The following is a 26,025-nucleotide window of genomic DNA, read 5'->3' as shown; positions in this document are numbered from 1 at the left end:
GGTCAGTCAATCGTGATTATCGCGGCATACTGCGTCATCACGAGCTCAGCCAATCGCGTGGCGACGTCCACAAACGGGTCAGCCGAGACGTAAACCTTGCAAACATGGCGACGCTCCGAAGAGCGTACGGAGGCTGGAAATACGAGCGTTTTTAACCCGACAACACGACCTCCTCTTCGCATGCTACGATGTGGTGGGGTTAGCCGGAGCCACCGCGCGCGCAGCCTTTTAGACAATGTTTGCAGAGGTGAGTTCGCGCGTGAGGCGGACGCGCGTGTCGCTCCGCTGGCGGCCACGGCTAGTTAGCTCGGAGCAGCTAGCGCCCCAGCGGTTAGCCCCGCAGGTAAACAGTGAGCCTGCCCCGGGGAGAGAGAGAGGGAGGGAGAGGGAGGGGAGGACGGACACTGCACGCAGCCGCCGTGCTTCAGGAGGGCTGTCAGCTATAAGTGGCAGTCAGCCCGGGATTACACGTTTAACGCCATGTTAATACGATGGGTTTAGGAGATCCGCGCTGGAATTAGCTCGACACAGCCGATGTCAGTAATGTGCGTTTAGATTATGAGTAAGGTCCCCCAACGACGAGTTTCTACGTTACAGCGATCGCAGGTGAGCTGGGCGTTAGCTGGCCGAGCGGCGACACGGGGGCTAAGGAGCGAACGTGGACGCGAAAACAAAGTTAGCCGTTTTGTTTTGGAGGAGAACGAGGAAGATTCCAGTCGACTGTCAGTGCCGGTGAAGGAGTTTGCGCCTCTGTGCTCTGGTCTGAACGCTTTGTATGCGGTGGCAGCTCGATGAGGGCCATACAGATGTTGCTGCATTTCGTTTACAAGGTTGTTTTCACGTGTGGGGAAAGTGTTTAAGACGTGTGTGTACATCTTTCTGCTGGGGGTGTCTCCACTGACAGTGGCTCGTCGGTCTCCTATCAAACACAAATGACCTGAAATAGGCTGCTGCTGAAATATTAATAAGGTGTCTGGAGTCCACTGGAGCTGGTCAATAGTGGTGGAGATTTATCAACGTGACTTGTAGTTTCACAGCCGTTTTCACATGAGGTTTCCCGACTTTAACTGAAGTCATGATGTTTGATGGAAAGTTTCATTTTTGCTGAGTCCGGACTTTCGTCACAAGCTGAGAGACAAGGTCAACCACAACAAAAAAAACAACACGAAGCAACCAGCTTGTATTAAGATAGATATGTCATCATGCTTCAGAGAGAAACAGTGTGTAGTACTGATTTATTGTAGAAAATAGTGTTTTATAATGCAATTAATCACTGTAACAGGTTCAGGTATGTTTCATTATTATTCTGTACACTAAGGTAGATTTATTCTGTGTGTAAGTATTCATGTAGTGTCACATAGGATTGAAGGAGAAAACTGGTGGGGGTGAACAAACGGCACAGACTGCCTGTCTTCAATACACATCATCTCTCCAGCAGTCTTGAGTCGAGGTTTACAGATGTAATGAGTCTCCAGCTGCTTTGTGCTCAGCCCGTCAGACAGGCAACACTGATTTCTGTATAATGCACAGTCGGGTGTTAAACTTCAGCTAAGAACCTCTGCAGACATGTTGCTCTCCGCTCGCCTTAATTTGAAATGAATGACAGACTTGTGTTCAATAATCCTGGGTTCAATTTCCTGCTTCAGTGGAACTGTTTCCCACACGTTGTTGTGTGCTCGTATCGTCCTGCTGGTTTCTTGTCGACATCGGAATGCATTGTTGGTTTTTTTTATTAGTGTGACGTGCTCCTTTGAGAAAGCGACCGAGAACCCGCATAGCTTGATAAATGTATCTGTTCATTTGTGACTAACTCGAGGTTTATCATCGCCAGGCACACACAGTTATGCGAGTGTGTTTCACCTCTGGCTAAACCTCATTAAGCTGTCTTAATCAAAGCTTGGGAGACAGCAAGGCCTGCATGCTGTCACATCAGGCCTGCTTGTCATCGAGTACACCTCTCCCTCCTTCCTTCCTTCCTTCCTTCCTAAACTTAGAAGAGGCTGTCACCTTGCCAAACAAGCCGACAGCTCTCAAGAATTAAGCCCCGTTCAGACCTGTGCTTTGTATCCAGATATATCCTCTGTGAGTCCAGGTCATGCTCAGGCAGAGTCTCGTTCACACGTGACATCCGACTTGTCCCCACTTTGAAGTGAATTTACTTGTTCTTATATCTTTTTCTTTCTTTCTTTTCTTCCTTTTAGTTTACACTGCCATAGCTGCTAAACTTTGCAAAGCCGGGGGTTCAGCTCCCGGTGCATTTTCCTTCTATGTGGTTGTGTGTTAAAGGTGAACTTAGGCTTCTGCTACAATCTGGTTTGGGTCTCGGTGAGTAATGAAAACTCCCAGTTACGCCCTCCTTGCACTGTTTTCCTAAAAGGTGAAGAAAAAAAAGGCATAAGGTTGACTTCACCCTCCCCAGGGTAACACTGGAAGCAGCAATATCAAACTACAGCTCAGGGGAGATGGGCGTAACAATCTGGACAGAAAATATCTGATGAGAATCAGTGGGCTTGTCTCATATGTGCAGTTCAAGTTCTGAATTAGTTACATTTTCACTTTCATCTGCTCCTTTGACTGTCAGTTTCCAAAAAAGAGACCAAGCCAGACAAATCAATCAGATCCAACCATTACCGTCGCTTGACCGACAGATACAAGTCCAGGCTGACAAGAAAACAACAGCTACACTTTACCAAGGCTTTGTGAAAGGACATTTTGAAAAAGTTCAAGATATAAACTCTTTAGCAGCTCTCACTTTGTTGTGGGTCACTATGCGAGGCATTTCTGGAAATTCTCCATTGTTACCATTTGCTATATTTTTCTTTCTTGATGTCTTTGCCAAAGCGAGTGTGGTGAGAGTTTGTATTATGGTGGTCCTGGTGGATTAGACGTACCGGGACATGATCAGTCAGCACCACTTACTTTCTCTTCGTCTCAGGCATTAAGAGGAGATCTCCCACAGGAGAGCTTTAATGGGCTGAGTTAACCTCTCGCCCAATGACCACGCCAGTTGGGGTGGGAGCTAAGCTCTTGTGGACTGGTCTTGGTCACAAAAATAGAAATATACTCATCTCTTGTAGTTTTCTGAGCACCGACATTTCTGTGTACGTGCAAGGCAGTATGTGTGGATTTGCTGTCAATATGCGCAGGAAATGCATATATAAGATAAGATTTTAAAAAAAATCTCAAGCACGCAGATAAGAGGCAACGTGTTAAAGACCACAAAAGCAAGTTAGGTTGCATTGATTTCAAACATTTAGATCACACATGCAGCTGGCGGCTCACAGACCACAGGTGGCCCCCTGCTCTCATTATTTGTGGCCCGCAAGCCAATTTCCTTAAAATTAAATTATTGGTTTCACAGGTGATCAGAGGACAAAGGTCATTTCCACCACATTTAGATCAGATATCATTTGTAATTACTATGTAATTGCATTTTAAAGTGCACTGTTATTTTACTTACTTGATTGAGAGACATACTGCGAGTTCTATTTATTTAATTAGGTGTCATAATTATTTATTACTTATTTATTTTTGCAACTGAAATGCTCAGCTTTTATGTCTGTCAAAGTGATACAATTTTCTCATCCCCGATTTAGAGTTTACACCGTTCTCACTGTAAGGCAACTACTGATTTTAAGTTTTAAGGACATGAAATGTATCTTTTGTGCAAATTTGCATTCACGTTTTCTTTATCCAGTCATTTGTCTGTGTTTTGATAGACAAAGCTTCTACTCAAATGCCATTTAATCTGTGTTTTAGAACAATGTGTACAGTTGAATTTTAATGGTATGTCCCTGTCCTGTTGTTATTACTAAATGGCTTTAATTTGTTCCCCGTCGGAACGTGCAGACGTCCTGGAGGGACACCGATACCGTCACACTTGTGCCATTGTGCATCTCCAACTGTAAATGTGTGCATCTCCCCCGCCGGGTCGGGTGTTAATCACTGGAACAGATGGTTCATGTTATAAACCCTCTGTAAGCTGTAATGACTCAAGAGTGTCAGTTATCATCTCTCCTCCGCAGTCACCTCATCACACGGGCTGGCCGACGGCCTTCACGTCCAGCGGCGGCCACATCAGCCTGGACATTAGTTGATCCGGTTCAAGTACATACTGTTACATTTTCAGTGAATGTTTGCTCACGCTGCCTGTGTTTATTTTCCATTTCATGGGGAGCTGTTGGCACCGTATTGCATTACTAACGATAATATAGCTGAGCCTCAAAATTGGATTGGGAACTGTGTGTTTTGGAACCAGTCAACTCCCCCATAGTCTGCATAAACTAAACTGCTTCCTCCCGCTGCTTCCAAGAAAGTAGTTTGTAACTATAGAGCTTCATAGCAACGGTCATAGCAATTAACAAAATGACAGGTGTACATGAATCATTCCCCTCTTAGTTTCCGTATGTGATCGTCGGTGTCATTCGTGGAGTCTGACAGTAGCAATGAATGCTTCCAACTGGGAAATATGATCGGCTCAGTTACTAACAATCCCATTTCCCAGCTGCATGGGTATGCTCCTTCCAGTTTGTTGACATGCCCAAAGTATTTCATCTGCGCCGCTTGATGCCTCGATGTTTATCACAGAAGCCATTGCCAAGAGATAAATGGCTTGAAACGACTCGAGGATTGTTGGCCTTTTGTTTGCTGTTACGCTTCTTTGCTGTCTCCAAGTGAATTTCCGAATGATTTCCAAGGCAGTTCGTCTGTATTGCCGTTCGAAGTGTAACAATATCAAATATACACAACTTGATCTCACAAACATAACACACAGATGAGAAGCTCTTTTTACTTAATGAGTAGTATTAATTCCCACCCTGACTGAATTGCTTGCTCACAATTTGACCTTTTCATCATCACTATCTTTTGATAGTGATGATTTTTTTTTTTTTTGTGTGTGTGGCGAGCAGAGTTGGCCCATCCCTGTTTGCTTTCCAAGGGCTGCTATCCTTCAGAGCTTGTGTGTGTGTAATACAGTCACCTGTTGGCACATAACTCAGGCCTGAGTGTAATAAATCAGATGATTACATTGACTGACTGTTCTTGAACAGAACACTCCCAGGAGTGAATTCGACAGCCTTCTTTTTAACTATTTTGTGTTTGTTGGGCATCGAAAAAATCTGATGCTATAGTTGTGACACCACGGTTGAACCGGTTTGTGTTCACATGAGATTTTACATGGAGCTTCTTGGAATCTGTTACTTTATGGTTGACGGTTCGTTCCAGGCGCTTTGAGAGAAGGACGCACGGGTGAAGATATGTAGAGTGTGTGGCGTTACGACGTTGCCCACTGAAGAGCATTCCTTTTGATGTTTCTAACTCTTATCTCGACAGTGTTCTTTGCTGGCCAAGCCTTTCTGCTCTGACTCTGTTCAAACCAGTTGTGACTTGACGAAGAGGGGCAGTCGAGCCAGTTTGGACACATTCTGCAGTCCAGACATCAACGTGCTCGCGAACGTTAATGACATGCATTTACTGTCAGCTTTTCGGCATTCGCTTCCTGTCTTCCTGCAAAAAAGTCTTGGAACAGTTGAGAATGTGCATGTGATTGACGGAGGCTGCAGACAGGACAGCATCGTTGAGCTTTGATAGGAAACGGCAACTGTGTTTTCTCGTTCCGAATTTTAAAGCGAGATAATTGAGTAGCTAAAGATAATTCCTTGATTAAAAGAATACATAAATAAATCCATGTTCACCTTGTGTTCACAATGCCAGTCCAGTAACAGTGATGTCTTGCATAACTTCAGATAAATAAAATGCATCGAGCTCAGTTCAGAAAAGTGATATGTGATTATCATCACAGTTAAATATACAGGAGTGAATGGTCCTTTTTATAGCACTGCATGATAACAAGCTCTAATGTTTGCTTTCCTTGGTGAAAGCTTTCCATCGGCACATTTATAAACTCAACGACAGCCTGCTATGTGTCATATATTTCCCCGCCTGCTCCGCGGTGGGCTGTTCCTGTTCTAGTAATGACCTGCATGCTCATGACCAGCTCGTCCGTCTCGTCCCGGGCTCCACTCAGACAGCACCTGTCGAGTCGATCGAGGGTTTTACTGTGAGTGAATGGAGACGGGGTCAGCAGGTCTTCCTTGAATGTGGACTGTGACATTAACCTCTGCTGATTACGGCCGTCGTGAGCTGATCTGTAACATCCGTGTCTGTGGAGACGATTTTAATTAGCCGTCATCGGCTTTATGAAACCTGACGCTTCCGAGGTCATTTGTTGATTGTAACCCACGATGATCTTGGTACACAACGAACCGCCGGTTTGCGAAAATAAATCCCCGCCGACGGTCCCTGATAGCAAATAGAACTGTGATAAATAGTATTGGATGACTGCGCCCTATAAATACAATTGAAGATCAAGATGAATTTGTTGTACATTGAACTAACTTTTATTCCCACGGATAGATTCTTTGCAAAATATCCAACTCCAGTATCTTGTATAGTAGTTTTCATTGTTTTTCTCTCTAAAATGTGCCTTTAATGATGTGAATGCATTCACTGTAGGAGTTTTAGGAATAATCCATGCGTTAACTCTTAATGTTGAAGCCCTGGTCCAACAGGAGGGCAAACCTGTAGCTCTGGCCTGAAGCAACTCAAGTATACCGTGTGTGTTGCACGGTTTCATTCTATACTCGGACTATACGGTCATGCTGTGCTTCAATATTGGTCTTCTAGGTGTAAGCAGCTGATATTAGCAGACACCGCAATAAATGTCCCAGACTGAGAGTCTAATGAAAGAAAACGCTCCAGGAATGACCTTCGTGCACTATGCCAGCTCAGCGCTAACACAAGAGCATTGGATGTCTTAAAGTGTAATTATTTGAATTAGAACTTATTGAACAGCATTATTTGAAAGGCTGATGATCGATTTAATGATTACGTTTCTGAAACCCTGCAGATTTTCTGATCATTGTCCTGCACAGCTGACTATTTTTTCCACCAACGTATGTTCAGGGCTATTATCATTCTGCAGTTTCAATCTCTTCAGCAATAAGTCACCTTTTAAGTAAAGGCAAAGTTATTCTGTCCTCGTGGCGTCCTCCCAGTTTGATTAGCATTGGTTCAGTAGCATGTTTGGCTAGTCTCAGCGCTATACATGCCGACACGGCTGGCTCGGGCATCCCAAAGCAACACAGTTGGCAGGTCGTCTAATGTGTGTCATCCGATTGGCTGTGGTTGACGGCGACAGCTCGGACAATGTGTCAGTGTCGTAAGGAGGCTCTGTCTGTCTCCATCAGCGGAGCCGCTTATCCAAGTAACTCTCGTGTGAATGTAGGGCAGCCGAAGATCATCACCGCTGATCGTTCTGTCTGTCAGTGAATCTGCCTGGTGGCTTCTCAAAGAAAGACTGGTACATCGTATACATTATTACATTACAGCACAATGAGATCAGTCGCTGCCCTCAGTCTCATTATGATGGGTTTATGGGTGGATTGCTTTCATAATGCAACCTCCAGGACATAATATGTAACACTTAAGCATGGTATGAAAGCCACTCCTACATGTATTCAGTTGGCAAGTAGAATTGTTAAATAATGTGTAATAGTTAGTGAGTTCTTCTGGCCTTTTTTTCCCAAGTTGACTTCAACCGTCAACATGGTTCTTGTTAACAATGCGTAACATCCATGTGAAGCTTTTCTGAGAGCCACTGTCATCATAGTCATTGAAAAGTCCTATTTCTCTGCTTTCTGGGAGTTTGGGGATTTTCAGGATAAGAATATAAAAGGATGAGAGACTGTGAAATAGAATGTCTTTGTGTAGATATTTCCTGTAAAAAAGAGTTTGAAGATTTGTGTCACACTCACTCTCCCGTCACTTTGAGCCACTGTGGCTGGCATCTGTTGTTGGTGCAGAGGAGACTCCCTGAATCTCTATTGGATGCAGAATTAGGAAACACCCCCGAGTGCAGGATGAGTCATCTTACATCTAACATGATTTTTTCAGGGAGAATAAAGGACAAAATTTCATTTGAAAATACTCCCATGACTGCGTGATGCCAAGTATTGGACACAAATAAATCAATCGACAAGTTGGGAATGTATTTTAAAATTATTTGAATACTTAAATCCCCCAGTGCTTTATAATTGGCGCTTTAACTTCGACGGTTAAACCGTGACGATGCTTGGCCAACTTGCTTGGAAAAGTGGGACAGAGTTGTGGCCTCAATGTGAGAGCTCGGTTTCCTGCACACACAATAACAGGAAAGCCATAGAATGTGACACATGAACACACACACACACACACAGACAGACATGGTATTTATCTGATACTCTGCATTAAAACACATTCTCTTCCTGTGCCAACATTTACTCTTCAGGAATGAATTCATGCCTTAATCTGCACTGTTAATGTCATCATGGTTCATGAGTTGTCTGTAATCCGTGCTAATCTAATCTCGTCTGTCTCCCAGTTCTGCCGGTGTGTTGCGACTTTTCCTTCGCAAATGAGCGAGCAGCTAAAAACCTTTTTGGGAGAACTTTTGGTATGTGTATGACCATAAAACATGGATAAGCTCTCCTGTGGTTTCTATATAAAATGTCAGAAAGGCCTCTGTAGAAGTCTTTGCTGTCTTCTACACACTGGTTTTCCACTGCGCCTCACAGCCAGAGTGTGGTTATTATAGCTGCTTGATACCAGGTGAACGTACCATCATTGTTCCCAGTAACGGTGCTCCTTCTCTCGACTCTTATTTACGGCTGTGACGTCAAAAGGTAGCACGGCTCCCATCTGATCTACCAAATAGGATGACATGTCGCGCCATTGAAAGTTAATTTATTGCAGTTCCGTCAGTCTTTTGCAATCTACATTGTGCATGTTGATATCACGATTAATGGTGTATTGTGCACCCTGAGCTGTTTGGGGTCAAAAGCCTTGCTCGGGGAGCCATTGGCAGTGGGATTCAAACCATCAAACCTCTGGTCAAAACTCCTTACCTGTAACCCACCACTGCCCCCATGTGATATTATAATTCTATTGGTATAAATTAATATGTGGCACTTAACATGTTTATTTCTCTGTTTTTTTCAGGCCAGTCTTTCCATCTGGGGATGGGGGGGTCTTGGAGTTGTGCTCTTCCTTGTCACATTTGGACCCTTTGCCATATTCTACCTGGCCTTTTATATCTTCTGCTTCATTGGAGGGTGAGCAACATGATCTCAACATCACTTCTCTTTAAAAGCCGTACGGTGTATATTTCTCCAACACATGTACTCTCTTTACAATTATGCTCATTATTTCACACATTGCATACGACATTCTTTTTCAACAAGCCCGAAACGATTTTTAACTCTTCTGTCAATGTCTCTTGTCTTTTCTAGGGGCTTTGCGGTCACTTTGCTGTATGGAAAGATCAACTCCGAGAAACACCTGGAAAAGTGCGAGCAATCTTATTTGCCACCGACTCAAATTGGTATACTGAAGGTAAAAGCACAGACACACACACACTGACACACCTGTACAGCAAACTAACTCGCTGCAGATTTAATTTTCTGTCGGTCAAAGTTCCTTTTTCTCTGTAACTCACGTTGCTCCATTTCTCACCGCGCGTGTGTTGTTCTGTGTTTCAGACGTTGGATGAGATGAAGTTGGAGATGAAGCCCATAAAGATTGACAGGAGGTTGACGGGCTCCAGTTTTATAGATGAACCACTACAGCAGGTGTGTGTTATTCAGTCACTCTTTTAACTTTGTGTGTCAAACAGTGAAAATGTAATCTTTGGATTTCACGTTTCAAAAACATACCACCATCAATGCTCTTTGATGAAGACAAAGCATACTCAGCTGGGCGATTTACTTTGATCATTAAAACCACCGCATGGTTATTAACGCGGTGGCAACCGACGAGAGAAGCCAACACACGGTAACGGGATTAACGCAGGCTGCTCCTGACTTGTTGGACGCCGGCTCACTCGGGTCAGTGTCCGACCCGTCAGCTGGCCCACATAAACGGCTTCATGGCCTCCAGCCATAGAGGAGGGTTCGCCGTCAGCCATTGCATGACTCCCAGAATTCCCTGTGCCGTGGGCTCGCAGGAAGGCTGCTCCTTGTGTTTTGGAGATCAGTCGTGTTTTATATAAGGGAAAGTCGTGTTGTGATTTCACAAGAGAAATCGTGAAACTAAAGAAGTAGAACTATAAAGCACTTAAGTCTGGCATTTCTATTTTATTCGGTCTTCTGCGTCACACATATATGTTGAAAAGGATAGAAAGTGGAAGTGAAAATTTACTGTGACGGTGTTCCCATCATAAGGCCTGGGTAAAAGGAAGAAATGGTTCCACTCTTGATATTCTTCACTGCTTTTGGATAATTAACTCAGCCTGGCACGATTGTAAAACTTCTGCATGTGGGTGGATTTTCTGTCGGCACTGCAGACGGGGAAGATGAAGTTTGTGGCTTTGGCTTGATCGTCATAATTTGTATGATTTGCGATCCGCCGGCCACAGCGCTCACTGTAAAGAAACCTCGTTTTTTTCGCTCGTCGCCCTCCGCAAAGCAGCGCGGTCGGCAGAGTTTAGTGCCGACGCAGCACTTAGTGACGGTCAGATGACACTGACGGCTCTCGTGGTGGCTCCATTCCACCCTCCCTTCACCCTGGGAATGCACACTTTATCACTTCAGCAGCATGTTGAACGTCAAGCGCCACTAAATGTAGAGCACATCGGGCTGTGAGAGCAAAATTCTCCGCTAGATTGCTCTGCTATTTTCACTTACAAGCACACCTTTCTCTCAAGTGTCTCTGCAGACGATCCTGTTAAATTGATTCAGACGTGGCCTTGATCAAATCAGACGTGGCTACGTTTCAATTTACTGTAACAGAATACAGTCAGAGGATTGGCTTATCCTGGTTTCTTTTCAACTAATCATATCTCCTCTTTTGAGTGTTTGGAGATTTAAAAAGAGAAAAACAGATTTTGTGAAGTCACTGAATAGATTCTCAGATATTTTTCAAACTTGTCTTGTTTGGTCCGGCCAAAGGAATCCTAGCATGATTACTGTGTTGGCGTGGCACATAGCGTGAAGGTTACCAGCCACATGAAATGCACGTCTTTGTAAGGCATGTCCAAAGGAAGTCCAAACGCATTAGGACCATGAAGCAGTGAGCAAACCAAACACGGGACATGACGGACGGTTTCTTCACAACTCAGGGCCATAATAAAGGACTTCTTGCAAATCTGTTGCCTCCTTTTGTACGTTTCAAAGGTTTTCGGTTGCATTTATTGCAGCGTCATCATTAGTTTGGAGGTTATGATTCAGAATACACAGGACAACAACTATTTAGCGGGACTTTTGTGTAATTTTTGGTTTCGGTGTTGAAAGTCAGTTCAACTTTTAAAAGCAATCATAGCTGAAACAGGCTGACGTACTTAGTAACATGACGATCAGAGAAAGAAACTGAGTTAACTATTCCCCTTGCTTGTTAGATGCTCATTTCGCAATCTTGAGTTTCCTCCTCTTCCTCTCTCTGCAGGTGATCCAGTTTGCGTTGCGAGACTACATCCAGTACTGGTACTACACTCTGAGCGAAGACGAGTCCTTCTTGTTGGAAATCAGACAGACGCTGCAGAACGCCCTCGTCCAGTTTTCTACACAGTACGGAACAAACACACCCTCACACACACACACTTCCCTCCCCATAGAGCGCCTTTCAAACTGATGTAACTATTGATGCTGTGCCTGCAGGTCCAAAGAGGTGGACTGGCAGCCTTACTTCACCACTCGCCTGGTGGACGACTTTGCCACCCATTTACGTGTCTTTAGAAAAGCCCAGGATCGCCTCGGCGACCGAGAGGACAAGCAAAGTACGTACACACACTGTTAAACTCTTGATTTCTAGTTGCTGCGGTTCTCAGTGACTCGTCTCCAGACATCACTCAGCTTCTTTACCACAGAGAAGTTGACAATGCTGTGACTCAATAAAGATTTAATTGTACTGCAGCACCAAGCCCGTCATTTGTAACATTTATGATAAATGCATCGTCGCTATTTTAAATATAGTGCGAGTAGTGACAGCGGGGATTGTTTTCTGAACAGGGGACATAACGGATGAACTGGTGGACTCGTTCTTCGAAGCCGAAGTGGAGATGGAGAGGAAGATTTGTCGAGATGTAGTTTGTACTTCGCACAAAGACGAAGAAGGTAAACACACAACGTCCATGTTTATTACATTTCAGTCTTTTGTTTAACGGTGTCATGGATACGTTTGAACATGGGGTGTGTGTTTGTGTGTGTCTCAGGTTTTCTTCGCGACTTGTGTGAGTTGCTTCTGTATTTGTTACTACCTCCTGGAGATTTCCACAACAAGAACATGAGATATTTCCTCAGGGTGAGTTCACAAGCACGCGGGTTTGTTCAGTTGTTCGCGTCCTTTGAGGCAGTCGTCTTTTGATGCTTGTTGCGAAAGAACTCTGTGACTTTTGTTTCCCTTTTGTTTATTCAGGAGGTCCTTGCGCGTGGCGTGCTACTTCCTCTCATCAACCAGCTGAGCGATCCCGACTACATCAACCAGTTTGTCATCTGGATGGTACGTTTGCACAATATTGCCGCTGCAGCTAAGGAAACAACACCAAACTCGATTATTACATGAAAAATAATAAATCTAAAAAAAAAAGCCTCTGAGATTTAAAGATTAAAATGTCTTGTGATTGAGGCAGAATATACGGGCCAAAGGCAAATTCCTGACTTAGGCTTTAATATTATTTCTGTAACACAAAATGATCCGTTTGCCGAAGGTTGCAGGCTTTATTACCAGAAGAGTCCAGAATCATCAAGAGCTTAATTAAAGTGGGGGGGGGGGGGGGGGGAGGGGGAAGCTCTTTGGCCTCAGAATGATTGTCACTGTGTGTAGATTCGGGACTCGAGCTGCAACTATGAAGCCTTCATGAACATCCTGAAGTTAACCGACAAGCCGGCCGAGCTGGAGTCCGTCAAAGACAAGGTGCTGGAGGAGCTGCAGTATCTGCGCTCTCTGGACACGGCAGGAGACGGTGGGCGGACGCCACACGCTTTCAACCCGTCAACGTTTGCACAACGCGTCGCGCGTGGACGAACGAATGAATCCATTGCTTCCCTGTTTCTTTGTCTTTTAGACATCAATGTGATCAAGAACCAGATTAACAGTCTGCTGTTCGTGAAGAAGGTGTGTGAGACCAGGATACAAAGGCTGCACTCCGGGAAGGTAAGAACCTGAAGCACCCGACCATGAATTATTTGATATCCTTTATCTTAATATATATTAGTTGGGCTCCTCCCTATCAGCTGGATGCATTTGTGTTCGTGATGCTTTTCCCTGATTATAATTTTTGTTTTTCTGATCATGTGTTGTGTAGGAGGTCGACGCCTTGAAGCTGGCAGCCAACTTCGGCAAACTGTGCGTCATCCCACTGGATCACATCCTCGTCCACAACATCGCCCTGCAGTTCTTCATGGGTAACTCCAACTGATTTTCACATCCTGTCTCTCACAGTATGTCACAGTGTTTATATAGACGGTCGTCTTTTTTTTATTTTTTTTTATCCATATCTTGCTCCTACTCTCTAAAATTAGTAACCTTATCCAGCCTCGTTAGAGACGTTTCCCTGTCGCTTCCACAAGACCTTGTGAGAGATCTAAAAAGGTCACTCCGCTACACAGATCAGATTACGGCAGTTCGCGCGTACGTGTGTTTGCGTAAAAGAGCGAGAGGAACAAGGAGTCAAGCCAAGTTGTGTCAGATCTGATGTGGAAACCAGCCAGTAGTTTAAACACCACGGCTGGTTTTACATTTTTAGCATGCCTCGAACTGCAAATGGTTACTTTAAAGCTTTTTTTTTCCTTTTTAATTGATAAAGATGAACAATTAAAATCTCCAACACTTGCATGCAAAGTTAAAAAAAAAAAAACAACCCACAGAGAGCGCTCACTGTCATCAGATGGCGTTGGAGTAACTGGATCACCTTGAAGCTCGAGCTGCCAAAACATCCAAGCAACTGCAGCGTTCAGTCATAAGAAAGTGTAACGCGAGTGTTACATGTGAGGCGCCATGTGTTTGCGTGTGCACGCAGACTTCATGCAGGCGGCGGGGGCCCAGGCGGAGCTGTTCTTCTGGCTCACGGTGGAGGGCTACAGGGTGACGGCGCAGCAGCAGCTGGAAGCCATGCAGGGCTGGCAGAAGGACGGCAAGAAGCAGCCGAATGCCACCAAGGGGCTGCTGAAGGCGGCGGCGCTGGGCGTCTTCGAGCAGTACCTGTCTGAGAAGGTGGGGACTCAAAATATCACGGCGACTTGCAGGAGGCGTCTCTGCTTCATCTCGCCTGCGAGAGCTTATCTGGTGGTGTCCGCCTGTGTCGACAGGCTTCCCCCAGGGTGCAGGTGGACGAGGCGCTGGTCATAAAACTGGGGGAGAAACTGCAGAAAGACGACCCCACGCCGGAGATTTTTGATGACATCCAGAAAATGGTGCGGAAGAGTTTTAACGGTCTGTCTACGATCGTCTTTGTTGTTGTTTTTGTAGCTTTCTCATTTCCTTGGTTTTTTTTGCGCCTCGCGCCGTCCCACAGGTGTACGACATGATGCTGCGCGACGAGCGCTTTTACCCGTCCTTCAAGCAGAGCCCCCTCTACGTGCGGATGCTCGCCGAGCTGGACATGTTGAAAGAGCCGAGCTACCGGGGCTCCGACGACGGCGACGGCGAGTCCTTCAACGGCTCCCCAACGGGAAGCATAAATCTAGTAAGTGGGTTGAATTTTAGCCCGAAAGGCTGAGGTGCAGTGCCAGGCTTCCACGGGTTGGACGGCGTTACTTCACGATGGTTCCTCTCTGTCGATTTCAGTCTTTGGACGACTTGTCCAACTCCTGCCATGATGAAACTATGCACCTTCATGCCTTCATCTCTGACACAGGTACGAGCGCCAAGCCTTCAAAACAAAAGTCTGAAAACGGAATGTTTGGAGGTGTTTTAGCAGAGTGGAAATACTTATTTTAATCAAATATTTGCAGAGCTTCTTTTTTTTATATACATTTATTTTTACCATGTATTTCACAGATACAAATAGTCGCAGAATGATTCTAGTTACAATTCTAATGCTTGATGATGGCTTGTCTGGAAACATCTGCTGTGGGTTAACCTTTGTGTGTGTAGTTTGTCCTGGTCACATGACATTTGACCCCCTCTAGTCCTCCCCTGCACGTGTTTTCACCTCCATTCATCTGCATGTGTCTGCCGTGTCACTTCACACTCTTGTATTTTTTGTTGTTTTTTTTTTTAATTTCTTTCATTCCATCACCTTCACTGTTTTTCTGTTTTTCCTTTTTTTTCCCTTCCCTTCACTTCTCCCGCCTTTCTGTCACACTTTTATATCACCTCTACCCCCCCTCCTCTTCGCTCTGGACTCCTTTCCGTCGCTTGCTTGTCCACCACTTCACTCTGCTCCTGCCACACTTTATTCCCTCTATTCTTTGGGTCCCGTCACTCCTTTTTCCTCCCTTCATCCATTCCCCCTGTGGATGAATTTCTGGGTGGGGTAGCTGATGCTTGTCTCCCCGGCTTCTGGGGTGCTGCAGGGGTCTGCAACGACCACGGTAAGACCTACGCGCTGTACGCCATCACTGTGTTCAGACGCAATCAAGACGGCAGCGAAGACTGTTGGAAGACGTACCGCCGCTACTCGGACTTCCACGACTTCCACATGAGAATCACTGAACAGGTGCGCGGCGGTTTAGAGATCAAGCAGGTCTAAAGTGGTTAAATGTGCAACAGAGATATAATCTTTGAATCTTTTTTTTTTTTATGCAGTTTGAAAACCTGGCGTCAATCCTCAAGCTGCCAGGGAAGAAAACCTTCAATAACATGGACCGAGATTTCTTGGAGAAGAGAAAAAAAGACCTCAACGCTTATCTTCAAGTAATAGTTTTATGTTGGTTATTTGTTTTGCATTGCGCCATATTTACTTTCCGAGTTTGCGCCGCTTAACTTCGCGGTTGTTCCAGTTGCTGCTGAACCCCGAGATGGTGAAGGCCTGTCCGACTCTGATCCCCTACGTCTACGACTTCCTCGAGAACAAAGCCTACAGCAAGGGCAAAGGAGAGTTTGCGCGAAAGGTAACTTTTTTTATTTTTTATTTTCTGAAGCTTGTAAACTGTTCCCCTGGGGAAATATTACAGCGTTTTTGTACGCATGATGAGATACGGACGTCTGATCAGTACATGATGGAGTACTGTGAAGGCTGCGGCTTCACCCAGCTGATTTTTTTTTTCTTCTTTTTTTGCTTCCCGTCTCCGCAGATAGACACGTTTGTGAATCCTCTGCGGAGCTCCATGAGGAATGTGTCCAACGCCGTCAAAGCTCTGCCAGACAGCCTGGCTGAAGGCATGACCAAAGTCTCTGACAACATGGGCCGCATGTCGGAGAGGCTCGGTCAGGACATCAAACAGTCCATATTGAAGGCAGGAGCAACTAATGATGCGAAATAAATCCAGCTTGTCTCGCTGTCCCCCCCCCCACTCTGACCACCTCTCCTCTCGACTCTTCCAGGTGCCTCCACTTTTGCCTAAGACCGACATCGACCCGGAACACTGTCGGGTCTCCGCCCAGCTCGACGACAATGTAAGTCGGCTCAGTTTTTCTCCCGCCGGTGCTTTTTGAAGCAACATTTCAACGAGCTCCTCATTTGTCCAGGTGGACGACAACATCCCGCTCCGGGTGATGCTGCTGCTGATGGACGAGGTGTTCGACCTGAAAGAGAAAAACCAGTGGCTCCGGAGGAACATCAAGAACCTGCTGCAGCAGCTCATCAGGGCCACGTATGGAGACACAATCAACAGGTCAGACACACACACAGTCCTCAAAGCAGGCTGGAATACACCGACGTGTGCCTCGTAGAAAAGTTTAGATTATTTATGGAAGTTCAGCTCAAATCCTCTGTTTTTTTGTTTGCTTGTTTTTGTTCCTGCAGGAAAATCGTGGATCATGTGGACTACATGACGTCGCCAGAGCAGGTGGCAGACTACGTCAAGAAATTCAGGTGACGCCCCCTTCCCCGCAGGTCTCGGGTGGTTCAGTGGCTTTCTTAACACATTTTAACGCAATAAAAGAGAGAGACAAATCAACGTCTGATCCACATCAGACACTACAGGATTGTCCGCTGCTCGCTTGTCGACCGGTGACATTTCCTTGAGAATGTCCTCCCATTTGTTAAACTGCTCATCCTTAAAGTCGCCGTCAGACTTATCTCTACAACCCGCCCTGTCTCGGTGCCAAACACCTTGGCAGGAATCCGTAGGAGGCTGCTGCCTCATTTGGACGCTGGTACAGGAGATAGAGGCAGGATTTACAGTTTCAAATTATAAAGCACTTAGTCTAAGAAGAGCATTCCCTCGATCTAAATTTCGAGTGCACATTGATTATGGGAGCACCTCTTCCTGTATGCATTTAGAAAGGATCATTGCTTATGTTTTCCCAGTCACTACAGCTGTATAGTTTTGAAACTCCACACAGAAAGCTCCAGCTCTTCTTGCTGTGAGACTCGGAACGCAAACCGTCGCCGTGTCGCCACGAATATCCCAAGAGAGATCAAACACCGAGAAGCACCGCTTAAATGTTCCACAATCGGAAGAATCTTAATCGATTCCGTTTTGCCGCCTCTGTAGAGATTCCTATTGGCCCAACGGGATCCTAGCTGAGACTCCGCCCCGTCGGGACAAGAACATCCGCATGAGGACGCGAGTGGCTGCCAAGACCAGCTTGCTAGGCATCATGCCAGGTGAACACACACACACACACACACACACACACACACACACACACACACACACACACACACACACACACAAAGACAATCTACCTACGCTATGATTACTCGATGATGTCATTTTCCCTTCTTGAGGATGTTTGTGTTTGGCTCCCCCCCTCCCCCAGACGAGCTGAAGCACATCATCGGCGCGGACACGACAAGAAAGGGCATCCTCCGCGTGTTCGACATGTTCCAGTACCAGCCGATGAACCGCCGCCTGGTCTACGTTTTCCTGGAGGGCTTCCTGGAGACCATGTTCCCTCAGTACAAGTTCCCGGAGCTCTTCGTCAAGCTGCACTCCCGCTCCACGCGCATCCAGAGATACAACCAGAAACTCAAATCCTCCTCTCTGAAGAGGTGACAGGAGAGGACGGAGGCAGCAGGACACGGGCCCACGAGACACACAGAGACTTGAGAGCTGAGAGTGAGAGAGAGAGAGTGTGTGTGTGTGTGTGTGTGTGTGGGGAGGTGTGTAAGTTTGTGATTTCTGTCCTTCCTTTTTCCTGAATGAAAACACTCCAGTTATTCATAACAGAAGGATGAACAACAGACGCTCGGTTGTTTTGACACACACACACACACACACACACACACACACACACACACACACACACACACACACACACACACACACACACACACATGCACAAACATGAATCTTCTAATTTGCACCAAGACTGACCGCAGCAGTCTTTTCTTTTAGTCCACCCACTACACCCTGCCTATTTACCCTCCTTTTTTTTTTTTTGCGAGTTGATCTTGGGCCAGCCGACGCTGCTTCCCTTTGTGGCTCCACAAATACTGTTGTTTTTTTAAACTGCAGGACGAGCTAGAATAGACCCACACCTTGCCTTACCTTCCTGCTCCTGGCCGCCGCGCTCCAGCCACCTCAGTGACCCTGCCCGCACAGCTGAAACCCACGCTGCTTCCCAGGTGCGACAGCAACTTATCCACTCGCAGAATCATCCTTCTGATATCACAGCAACCAAAAAATGTCAATAGCACTGGGTTACAGAGGTTTTTAAAATGTGACTGAACAAACGTAGAAAGGATGAGTTTTTATTTTTTACTCTTATTTTTGGCATCAATGGGGTTTTTTTTTTTCTTCCTTCCAGCTTCTTTTGAGATATAAGATTCTATTTTTTTTTTTTCCCTCACTAAAGTGTTACCATCATATGTACCACCCTTCAGGAGCAGCCTGCGTCCCCTGTATTGCTACTGCCATATCATCTGTGATGACCAAAGCTCATGCTGATCGTGTGTGTGTGTCTGTATGTGTGTGTGTTTGTGTGCGTGAAGATAAAAAGGCGGCGTTGACCTTTTAACGACCTAAGAGATGAGGCTGTGACGACACACGGCGGCGGGCTGATCAAACACACTACCGAAGAATGTAACTCTCTGCTCTGTCCTTGTGTGCGGCTCCTGTAGTGTGACGGCGTTTGTAGCACGAGGACGCGACCGTCTCCAAGTCACTAACTGTGCCAGTGTGAACTAGCGAACCAGCCTTAAACCCACATCCAGTATATACTGACCGCCAGACGCACGCTACAGGTAGCGCTCCTCCACGCGACTGAACGTTACAAGGAAATCAGGATGGAGACGAATCCCGAATCACTTTTATTCTTAGAAAATGTCTTTAATTTGGTGCAATATATTTTTTTTCTTCTTTTTTTTTTTTTTTTTAATGCATGTGCATTAAACTGAATCATTGTATACTGCATCTAGTCATTTGTTATGTTTTAATAGTAGAAAACATTAGAAGCAGTTTCCCTGTCGACCCACAACAACTTGACATTCCGTTGTTGTAAAAGTATGTTTATTTTACAGACTTGTTTTATAAGTCTGGTGTGTTTTTTGTTTTCCCCTGTTTCGTTACAGGTGTGTATGGGGGTATTTTACACTTATTTCCTGCACACTCTCTGTTATGCACAATGATTCAACAGTGATTTTTTTTTTTTGTTTGTTTTTTTAGCTCAACGGGCTATAACTAGCCGAGAGGCGCCCTCGAACAACTACTTGTTTTTAACTCATAAGTGGCGTTTTATGCATTAATTTCGACTTTATCATGAAGTGACTGCTGGAAAATCCCCTCCACACCCTCTTCTCTCGTTTCGTGCACCCCCCCACCCTCCCCAAACAGGTTCACAGAAGAGCCGCGTCCCGTGACCAGTGGATTTACTGCTGATTAGCACTTACCGTAGCAACTGTGGGAGCCCCACTCTGCTGCCGTCGCCTGATGGATCTCCCGTGTCTGCTGTGATTTGCTTGCACTGAGCAGCCCTGGTGGACTCTGATGATGAACTGCAGCCTCCCTCCTTAGGGGGGGGTTGGTGAAGACTTTGGGAGAAGGAGACGTCACCTTTAACTTTCTGCACACCTCTCCATACAGGAAGGCTCGTCTTTTTTCTTTTTTTTTTAACCCAAGTATATATGAATCTATGATAATGAAAATTGTGCATATCTGTGTACAGTATGTGTTAATAGTGTGCCTAAATGTACTGTCAACTCTATTTTCATATTTTTCTTTAACCTAAAAAAAAAAAACATAAGATTATCATGATCATTTTACGCGACTGAAAATGACATAAGGGTGGTTTTGTTTTGTTTTTTGCATCATGCTTATCAAACTTTTCCTTGTGAGCAGTTGTGCTCAGATCGGTATAACACTAATAATAAAAAGGTAACTCAGACTAACTGACCCACAGTGTGCTTGTCTTTATCCACAATGTTTTATAAAGTCAAATGTTCTGTCTATATTGAATAACCTCCCTTTTTTTCTGTAACTTCAAAGCTGGTAAGTTATTGACAATCACATCACTGAGTATTTCTCTTACATATTGAGATAAAGTTGTTTGTGTGGGACTTTAAAAGATCATGACTGTTGCATCAGAACTATTGTTTATTTACCATCTGATCATATGCACATAATCCTACAAGTGTCCATTTTCAAACATGCACCTAATGTAGTTTGTCATAACTAGTATTTTTTGGTAAGTAAGACTATATAATTGAACACATGTACAAAATATACTGTAAGTTACTCCAGCATGTGATACACAAGTTAAGATCAGGAAACCAAACCAGTAACTTGTTTATGAAAAGCACATCAACTTTATTACTGATCATTAGAATTACCACATATTTTCACACAGTGTATCAGTCAACACGTGTGAGGACTTTTAGCCGTAAGTGTACTTCATGGGCTGGTTGTCATAATTTAAGAGTAATTGATCTTGCAAGCTGGATCTGCTACCTGGCCTTCCAATTTACTGAAGATTTGGAGATAGTGTAAGATCCAGCGCCCTCTTGTGGTGATATGGCACATTGTAACCATCTTCAAGGATCCTCTGTATGTTCCATCTCCCAGCTGTGACACATCTGATTGAAAAACGAGGGGCTTGATGATAACAACACGTTTTGTTCCATTAGTTCTCGACGATGTGTGACCATGACAGTGTAACACAGCAAAGCCTTTCCCCATGTCGACTTGAAGATCTCATCTTAAGATGTTCAAGCTATTTAGTTAATCCAACGGAGGCTCATTTGGAGGCGTGAAGCTGATCGCATGAGGGAATAGGAGGGAGAGTGTCGCACAGTGCAGAGCCAGTTCAAGAAGTTAGTTTAAGGTCCCAGTGATTATGTACTGGGAAAGTTTACAGTATTCAGTAGAGATAAAACTGCATGTATTTATATACTACACGTCATTCCTACAGTCGAATGCCTCCAGGATTTAATGATGCACAAATCCGTCAGCAGATTGGTGGAGACTCTGGAAAGCAACAACAACAACAACAGTCTGATTTCTATTCATCGTCCAGCTGATGGAGGCTCTTCTCCGACCCTGTGTGACTTCCCCACCGGGTCGGTGAGGATGACAATCCCCCAGGCAGCCAGGCCTGAAACAAACAAACATACACGCGTGATTCACTGCAAAAAAAAATAGAGACATGATGCAAAAACAACAAGTCTCACGAGAACTTTTACCTGCAGCAAATGTGATCTGTGCCACGACCCCCATGGAGGTTTGTCCTCCCATCCTCATGACTTTCCTCGCAGCATTGTAGACATAAGCCCCGGACAGGATGAGCCCCCCGCCGGAGAGCAGCCTGCAGCTCCAGCAGTTCTTAAACATCTGGCTGGGTTTGGAGAGGGGGGCGTCCGCGCCTCCTCCTGTCTCCGGAGGAGCTGCCATTGTGCTGCACAGCTAATAATAATGCTGACGGATTAAAACACACAGAAGCATCGGCAGCGTGGTCAGGAAAGAGAGGAATACCCTGGAAACCACCCGCGTGTTAAAAAATAAGCAGGAAAACTAAGGTACTAAGTAAATCCCAGGTCTTCCAGCGTGCAAGTGTTGCTTGGAGGTCGTGTTTTGTACACTTCCGGGTCATGTACCAACTGCTTCCGGTGGTTTCAATTTAGTGGCTTCCCCGTTAATTAGTGACCGATTTTCTTTAGTGTCCCTTCAAAACCGCAGATATTAAAAGCTCGACAGGAATCTGGAGCTGGGCTCGTGAACGCTGTTTTAACCGCGTTACAATGACGTTTCGAAGTGTTTTGTGAGGACGTAACGGGGCGAGCGCGCTCGACCAGCACACAACTCAACAGGGAAACCGGTTCATCCGAAACACCGCTGGAGCCGCAAGGCAACCAGACGAGTTCATGAGTAACTTAAATGTTGCAACAGGAGTTTCTTATCACTTTTTAACCACAAAATGAGCAGAGTCCGCAGTGACTCTTACGGCTGGTGTCAGTCTGGCTCTGAGTCCCAGCAGCCATGTCCCTGGCAGCAGAAGAAGCGCTGTTCCTGCTCGGTTGTCTGCTTGTTTACGCGTCTGTCGGCGGCGCGGCGGACTCGTCGTACGTCGCCGCAGTGTACGAGCACCGGGTGGTGCTGAACCCGGAGCCCCGCGTGCCCCTGTCCCGGCGCGAGGCCCTGCAGCTGCTGCACAACAACCTGGAGATCTACGAGCAGCAGGCGGCACGAGCTGCACAGCAGGTGCGATTGCTCACGTGGGGGGTTGTTTTCAATTCAACTCACGTGATTGTTCATTCTGGTTTTTTTTTTCTTTTCTTGGTGCTGCTTAAACCTCAAAACAATCTGATGATTCAAAGTAGAAGATGAGTCACATGTGAGGCAATCTGTGATATTTAATAAACAACAGTGCATTAGTTACTCTTTAATTCACATTTCCCCTCATTGTTTTCCTACAGTGTTAACCATTCAACACGGATATCCAACCTTTGACCTCCTCAACCAGAAGCGGTCCAAATAGAATTCCTCTTGTCAAAAGAAAACTATAGTGGGACTTAAAATCAGGGGTGTCAAACTCATTTTACTTCACATACACATACAGCAGTTTGATCGCCACCGGGCCAGTGAATTATGGCATTATAACTTAGAATTAAGTTGAACTCTTACTGTGTCTTTGTTTTAGACCAACACAGTTTATTTTTTATTGACCTATCCCTTTTCAAAACAATAAAAACCTGAAATTTGACTTAAAACTGCAATTTTAACAATATCATGATGTTTTTCAACCTCCAGATCACATGACATTAAATTTTTTTGTAAATCTTCAAAGGCATGAAACATTTGGCCAAACATAGCTGGAACTCAAAAATATAGTCAGCTAGTTCATATTATAGTTGGAATAACTTGTCAAAATCGAGAAATGCTGCTTCACACACACACACAATACAGTGTGTGTGGAAACAGGACTGATGACAGTTCATTAGAGCTTTTGTGATATTTACATTGCCGATACATTGATGCTCAGGGTGAACTTTAGGATGCACTCAATTGTTGTGACACAAAGTAAAGAAGTAAATCTTTAGACGTGTGTTTATTCACGTGTTTTTGGGCTAAACTCATACATAGCTTGTAATCAGCATTTTTCTCTCCTGCCCCTACTTCTCTCCGCTCCTCCGGCCCTCTCAGGGTGCTCAGATCCTGGTATTCCCTGAAGATGGTCTGCAGGGTTTCAACTACACTCGTTCATCCATCTCGGGCTTCCTGGAGACCGTTCCCGACCCTGAACGGGAGAGCTGGAATCCATGCACCCAACCCGGCAGATACAATAACACTGAGGTTAAAGGTCATGCTTGAGGGATGTTGTGTTATGGTCACGTAGGATGACATGACACATTTGTACGGTGTAGATTTAGTACGAGGCTGTCTCACTCGTACTAAAAAAGCACCCTCACGTTTTGAGTGTTTTCATTTGACAGGTTCTCCATCGGCTGAGCTGCATGGCCCGTCGCCACAACCTCTACCTGGTCGCCAACATGGCCGACCTGCAGCCCTGTCCCCTGCCGACGGCGCCCTCCGCCCCCTGTCCCTCTGACGGCCACTGGCAGTTCAACACCAACGTGGTGTTCAGGTGCGTTGGGAGATCTTGGCCGTGCTCTCGTGAGTTCCTCAGCGTCAGTCAGTCACGTCGTCTCCTCGTACAGTTCAGACGGCCTGCTGGTGGCACGCTACCACAAGAACAACCTCTACTTCGAGGACGCCTTCGACACGCCTCCGCAGACTGAAGTCGTGACGTTTGACACGCCTTTCGCCGGGACGTTTGGCCTCATCATCTGCTTCGACATCCTGTTCCACGACCCCACGATGACCCTGGTGGAGAGGGTAGGAAAACCCGCGCACAGAAAAACAAGTAAAGAGCTGTGTCGTGTTTGACCCCCCCCCCCCCCCCCCCCCCCCCCCCCCCCCCCCGTCTCTTTTCAGGGCGTGCGTCAGCTGATTTTCCCCGCGGCCTGGATGAACCAGCTCCCCCTACTGGATTTAATCCAGTTCCAGCGTGCGTTCAGCCTGGGGAACAACGTCACTCTGCTGGGTGCCAGCATTCGTAGTGACCCGCTCATCATGACGGGAAGTGGCATCTACACCCCCTTTTCTGCCACTTACCACCACGCTGCCAAAGGTGACCCGGAGGAGGGACGGCTGCTCGTGGCCAGGGTGCCGCGGTTGGACCCCCTACCTGGAGGACAGGCCAGACAGAGCGCAGCTGCGGAGGAGGGGGTGGGGGCTCCAGAGTCTGGATGCTGCCACTCAGACAGCTGTGACGACCCCTCCAGTGTTGACGCTTCCCTCTTGGACCCCTCCTTCGTCTCACTCATGATGCACGACCCATTTAAATTTCTCCTTTTGGAGGAGACGGAGGGCAAACTCAAAGTGTGCGATGGGGGCTTTTGTTGCGGCCTGCAGTACAGGCGGCGACCACAAAGTGGCGGCACAGAGCTCTACGCTCTCGGTGCGTTTGCCGGAACGCACGTGGTTAACGGACGCTATGCCGTGCAGGTGGGAACAAGGTGAAATCACAAGAGTCAAAACTGCTTTATGTCTTCTGTCCCACTTATGTACGCCGCCTGTGTCCACAGGTGTGCGCGCTGGTTCGGTGTGCAAAGCCGGAAGCCGGCGGCTGCGGACAGGAGGTGGAAGAAGCCGAGACCAAGATGGACTTTGTGCTGGAGGGAACTTTCCAGACCAGATATGTCTACCCGTCAGTGCTGTCCAGTCGTATGGTTCTGGAGCAGCCAGACCTGGTGGAGAGAACTGCAGGGGGAGGAGTGACCATGACACACTCAAACATGACGGGCGGCCTGGTCACCGCCTGTCTGTACGGGCGGATGTACCACCTGGACAACTAATGAAGGACATGGAAAAGTTCAGACCAGCCCAGTAATCAGGCTCTGATGGACGTGTGTTCAGTCTTTATTCTTCACTTCAGTTAGATTCAGACAACAGCTTATGAGATTGCAAGAGTCGGTTTTTAACTATGAGCTTTTCCATATCTCATGAGTCAACACATTTGTTGAGTTTTGAAAATTAGGATGTTAAATTCTATAGTGAGTCAATAATGTTCATAGCAGATAATCTCTCCTGCTTCTGGATGTGCTGCGGGTTATATTTAATTTTTAAGACATTCGACAGTGTTGAATTAATGCATAGATAGAAGGCCGGTCTTTGACACAGAGGAGTCCAGTTTTTTTATTTTTAAAGCGGCGGAACACACCAAGTTTAGTTTTGTCAGAAACAGAAAATCACACCTTTTTAGTCCTTTGAGAAGTTTGACAGACCCTTTTTGTCTGTTCTCATAAGCAGAGAATCCAGATGTTTCCCCACATAAAAGAGTGTATGAGGTGAAAAATATCCAAGGTCAAACAGATCCCAGAGGAACTCCATGCTTCACTTCAGTATTTGCTGGAGATTCCTCAACATGAATAAACTGAAACTACAAACT

General features: G+C 45.8%; 2 protein-coding genes across 2 annotated transcripts; both read left to right on the top strand.

Annotated features, from left to right (window-relative positions):
• Positions 1–163: 163 nt before the first annotated feature.
• Positions 164–20,445, top strand: snx13 (sorting nexin 13). Its single transcript, XM_080516070.1, has 25 exons — positions 164–247; positions 9,040–9,152; positions 9,330–9,432; positions 9,579–9,668; positions 11,479–11,600; positions 11,691–11,809; positions 12,042–12,146; positions 12,245–12,333; positions 12,448–12,531; positions 12,856–12,994; positions 13,097–13,185; positions 13,337–13,436; positions 14,051–14,244; positions 14,340–14,444; positions 14,546–14,716; positions 14,818–14,887; positions 15,549–15,691; positions 15,781–15,888; positions 15,975–16,085; positions 16,269–16,430; positions 16,519–16,590; positions 16,663–16,808; positions 16,940–17,008; positions 17,634–17,746; positions 17,902–20,445. Exons 1-25 carry the CDS (start codon positions 236–238, stop codon positions 18,135–18,137), a joined length of 2,865 nt encoding a protein of 954 aa, XP_080372196.1. The 5' UTR covers positions 164–235; the 3' UTR covers positions 18,138–20,445.
• A 1,809-nt stretch (positions 20,446–22,254) lies between these two features.
• Positions 22,255–25,991, top strand: btd (biotinidase). The gene is made up of 6 exons (XM_080515530.1): positions 22,255–22,775; positions 23,718–23,867; positions 24,008–24,159; positions 24,233–24,410; positions 24,510–25,082; positions 25,163–25,991. The coding sequence occupies exons 1-6, from the start codon at positions 22,554–22,556 to the stop codon at positions 25,430–25,432; spliced, it is 1,545 nt and encodes a 514-aa protein (XP_080371656.1). The 5' UTR covers positions 22,255–22,553; the 3' UTR covers positions 25,433–25,991.
• The last annotated feature ends 34 nt before the right edge of the window (positions 25,992–26,025 follow it).

The sequence above is a fragment of the Blennius ocellaris genome (genome assembly GCF_963422515.1).
Source record: "Blennius ocellaris genome assembly, chromosome: 20".
Taxonomy (NCBI): Eukaryota; Metazoa; Chordata; class Actinopteri; order Blenniiformes; family Blenniidae; genus Blennius; species Blennius ocellaris.
The sequence above is the reverse complement of the archived record's forward strand: the minus strand, read 5'-3'. Positions and strand labels throughout refer to the sequence as shown.

Bases quoted from the DNA above. Each gene is read 5' to 3' on its own strand.
- snx13 (XM_080516070.1), top strand. The intron at 12,334-12,447 runs GTGAGTTCACAA...TTGTTTATTCAG, and splicing joins ACATGAGATATTTCCTCAGG to GAGGTCCTTGCGCGTGGCGT. The intron at 17,747-17,901 runs GTGAACACACAC...CCCCTCCCCCAG, and splicing joins CTTGCTAGGCATCATGCCAG to ACGAGCTGAAGCACATCATC.
- btd (XM_080515530.1), top strand. From the start codon at position 22,554: ATGTCCCTGGCAGCAGAAGAAGCGCTGTTCCTGCTCGGTTGTCTGCTT. The intron at 22,776-23,717 runs GTGCGATTGCTC...CGGCCCTCTCAG, and splicing joins CGGCACGAGCTGCACAGCAG to GGTGCTCAGATCCTGGTATT. The intron at 24,411-24,509 runs GTAGGAAAACCC...GTCTCTTTTCAG, and splicing joins CGATGACCCTGGTGGAGAGG to GGCGTGCGTCAGCTGATTTT.